This window comes from Morone saxatilis, unplaced genomic scaffold (genome assembly GCF_004916995.1).
Source record: "Morone saxatilis isolate NCDOM2014 unplaced genomic scaffold, NCSU_SB_2.0 Contig17, whole genome shotgun sequence".
NCBI classification, from domain to species: Eukaryota; Metazoa; Chordata; class Actinopteri; family Moronidae; genus Morone; species Morone saxatilis.
In genome coordinates, this window is record NW_023339729.1 from 286,147 (window position 1) to 290,403 (window position 4,257).

General features: G+C 37.2%; 1 protein-coding gene across 1 annotated transcript; it reads right to left on the reverse strand.

Moving 5' to 3' along the window:
• Nucleotides 1-544: 544 nt before the first annotated feature.
• On the reverse strand, nt 545-3,093 carry LOC118327319 (hepatocyte cell adhesion molecule-like; the record flags this gene model as incomplete). Its single annotated transcript, XM_035660630.1, is given in 2 exon segments — nt 545-880; nt 2,963-3,093. Coding segments are annotated over 2 exon segments (400 nt in total), but the record flags the coding sequence as incomplete, so codon positions are not given.
• Nucleotides 3,094-4,257: the final 1,164 nt, after the last annotated feature.

Genomic DNA, 4,257 nt, shown 5'->3' on the forward strand with positions numbered 1-4,257 from the left:
TACACCCGCAACCAACCTCAGAGCCACAGAACCGACGTTGGTTGTTGAGATCTCATCCCCAGGGCATCAAACTACAGCACCTTTGGGACTCCGGTGCATCTCCAACTAGCTTATTGTCCAAAGACGTATCATTCCCAAAGTGTATCTTCTAAACCTTCTGGCTGTGCTCTTTCGGTGCTGCTTGCGTGTTTCTCGTTCATCGAGAACCTATTACTCTCTCTTTAAAATTACCGTCCACTACAGCCTTTAAGATACGACTAAAATCCAACGGCAGCACCCTAATAACAAAAACCACCTGTTACAACCTCTACAACTGCCTACAACTGTCAATGAGTGAATCAAGTCAAAAATTTTGACATCTTATGTTAAAAAATTTACACGAAAAGATGTATGTCCATTTTTAGATTTTTTAGTGCTTACACTTTAATGTGCATAAAGATTAATAATAATGATAATGACAACAATAATAATAATAATCTTAAATCTATTATTAAAGTTTTGGATTATTTTAAAGTTCTAGTAAAGAGAGCTGAAGTGTACTCACTGTAGACTTTAAGATGGAACCTCTGAGATAAGATGTTGTTGCTGATGGACTGAAACATATAAACACCGGAGTCATTGATTCTCAGCTGTGTGATGGTCAGAGATCCAGTCTGTTCGTCCAGCTGCAGTCTGTCTCTGAAGTGCTCATCGTAGTCGTCCTTTACTTCCCTCTCCTTCGCATAGGCGATACGCACGTTTGGCTCCTCGGGTCCAAAAGTCCACACCACCTGAGCATTACTGTGACGTGTGGTTTCTCCTGTCTTTAGGGTGACAAATGCTCCCTCTCTAGCTTTCACAGCTTCCTTTTCTTCATCGGCCCACACGCATCCCAACAGAACTGAAAGAGAAAAGATGTGGCCATGAGATTTCCCAGTTTATGATAAAACCATAAATATTTTGTTGACTGAAAAAGTTCTTTGTTTACAACTGTTTACAAAATGTACACAATGTACACAACATTTTAAAGCTTTAAAGTTTATTTGTACAGCTTTGTATCTGCTTCGATTGAAAGGGGAGTCAGGTTCATAATCATATTATGTAAACACCAGGGATACACCTTTATTTATATCTTATGTAAAAATACATTTTCGGTACCAGATACTCCTTTCAGCCACTCACTCTATAACACATTAAATACTGTTTGTTTCCTCAAATGGATGTGTGGGGGAGTTTTTTCTAATTTCCAATCCAAAACTTCACACTTTGAACATAATGACATAATAATATACAATAATGAGCAATTGTATCTTTAAGACATCAGACAGCGGTTGTCGTCTGAATCTTCAGACTTCTGTGTAATCCCCCCACACAATCCAGGATGCACACCAGAGCTGTGTTGTGTTCCAGCTACGAGCAGACTGCCAACAATACTTTTTAATCCACCAGAATCACTGCAGCACATTGAGAAGAGAAGCGGCTCTCAGCTCTGCTCCACTAAAGTCTAATACATTTTTAATAAAAGTCGCATCAAGCTGCAAAGAGCAGATTGAGCTGGTCAGATAGCATCCCATCAGTTTTCCCAATAAAACTCCCAATCGTAAAAACAGACAAAAAACAAACCATTTAACTATGTAGTGTACTTACTAGGGGTGTTAAAATTTTGTGATACAAGTCAGAATCGGTTTTAACGTTTTACCCCTGGATCGATCTAAATGTACCATGAACTGGTCGATGGTCCACTTCTAAAGTTATGAATCAGTTTGCTACTTACAGCTTCTCTGATCTCGTGGAAGGTAAAAGGTCAAGCAGGCGATAATGAGTCTGTGGATGCTAATACAGCTAGCACAAGCAAAAACATGCGAGACACGGATACAAAAGACATTTTCAGCCACAACTAAGCTACAACTGGACGAGGTTTAAGTTAATTACTGCAGACAGTCTTTTTGGCTGTGTCTATTGGAAAAGCAATGAACACAATGCATTTGTCTTCCATTTTATTTCTATAAAGGAAAAAATATATGTATTTGAAGGTAAACAAAGCCACTTTTATAGGACTGGCTTATTTGAATTTAGAATGGACAGTAAACAAATGCTAAGAACTGTATCAGATTGTATCGTATCACATTGTTAGTTAAGTTAAGGGAAAGCACATTTTCCCACACAAATACATCAGACTATAAGACTGTTGTCAGTAGATAAGATCAGTGGTGCTCTGTAAAGGGTTAGGAAGAAATACATAAGTTTCACTATAGCTACATGTACAGCTTGCTGCAATGTAAAAATGACTACAAAACAAATCTCACTTTTACGCTTGATAATTTTTGAGTAATTTTAACTGCTACATACTCAGTAGCAGTGAAAACTCTACTTACAAACAAATAAACTAGCACTGTGCGGTGGAGTGAATAAAGGAGGTTAACCACAGGTCACATTAGCACAGGATGTCAGGTAGTTCCTGTTCAGTGCTGTGCAGATGGGAGAACAATGCAGTTAAGATATACATATAAAGGAAACATCTACTACAGTTTATTTTACTTACCATAAGTTCATATTCAAACTACATGAATGACACTTTAAAGTACTGTCTTTGATAACCTTGTCTTATAACACACTATATAAGTATGTGTGTAATGTTATTGTACTTAAAAGAGTATATTTTTTTCACTTTGGTATTAGTACCATTATCTATCTGGCTCAATCTGATCCAGGAGAAAAATAATGGATAATGTCTCATTAAATGTTAAATCATGCTGTAAGATTTTACACATCTTAACACAGAGCTTGTACATAAATAATAATTGAATTGAACAGCGATTAAAGTTTCAACTAAGTTGTGATAAACTAAAACAATATTTAGTTTTGACACTCATCAGGGATACTGAACTAAGCAATTATTTGATGGAAACCACTCAAATATCAAAACTGCCCAGATCTGGCAACACGGTACATAACCAGAAAAAAGTCTTACATTTTTGCTCACCTATTGTAAAATAGACAGTGAGTTGTTTTCGTCTAAACTGAAGATCCATGTTGAATGCAAGCATGTGTCCTCTGTCAGTATGTGATTACAGAAGCTGTGATACTGCAGAGTGTTTCCGCAGTATCTCTTCAGCGTGTGTAGGTTTTTATAAAGCAGCCCCACCTCAAGCTCATTTATATTCACTGATGATGTGGTAATGCTAGAACAGTTTTAACCAACAACAACATCAAGATGGTGTCAGTTCAGCTTTTTTCATACTTTCCACCCTCAAATTCTGCTAGGTCCCTCCCTCCAAGTAAATTCGAGGAGTGAGAATGTAAACATATGTGCTTCGTGCCTACGTAGTGGGGGGAATTCATAGATATAGAACATAGATACCTAATACAGATATATATACATATATATATAATATACCTTACAGAACACGTTTAAAAAAAGTTATATTGACAGATATAGATATTGTTACTCATTCGATACGCATTAAAAGTAAATTATCTGTACGGGACAGTTGTTTTACCAAGTACTTGCTCAACCCTAATATATAACATGAACCACAAACATGAACATCAACCTACTGTATATAGTAAACAAAACTCCCTATGCACAGCCAACAACAGTCAGGTGCAGGTAGGTCACAAGCACTGCCTGAATTGGACCAATTACAGGTGCCAGTACCCTAATTCAGCTCAACCCTAAACCTAAACACAACATAACCATAACCCTAATTTATTTATCCTGTTTGACAAGGACATTTTCAGTGTTGTTTTCTTAGCATTAAACTAGCTATGTGTTTACATGGAGACTTAGTTATGCAGGCATTCATGAGTACCTCACCAGTATTGGTGATGGTGGTTTTAGAAATACCAAGCTCCACTAAATGAACTTGCTAGGGTGGTTTGGGGTCATGCATCTAAGCATCAAAATAAAGGCTTTTTTACTTACAACTTGTAATAAGTTGTAGTTTATTTTACTAACCTAGGGATGGGTATGGCTATGTTCATGCCAGAGGTGGCAGTACTCAATAAGGGTACTCATGTGGTTACACACCCCTTTCCCAACAAATTAGTGCTGGTTCCTGAACCACTTTCATTCAAGATTCTTAGAACCTTAGTGCTATCTAACAACAAGCCCGCGTTTCCAATTTTGAGTTGAACCACTGTAATCAAATAATAAATAAATAACAAATTTCCCCCATAAAGGATCAATAAAGTATTTCTGATTGTGATAATCTAGGATTACTGGGGCAGCTGTGGCTCAGGAGGTAAAGTAGGTCAATCCGTGTATCATTCGTTCTT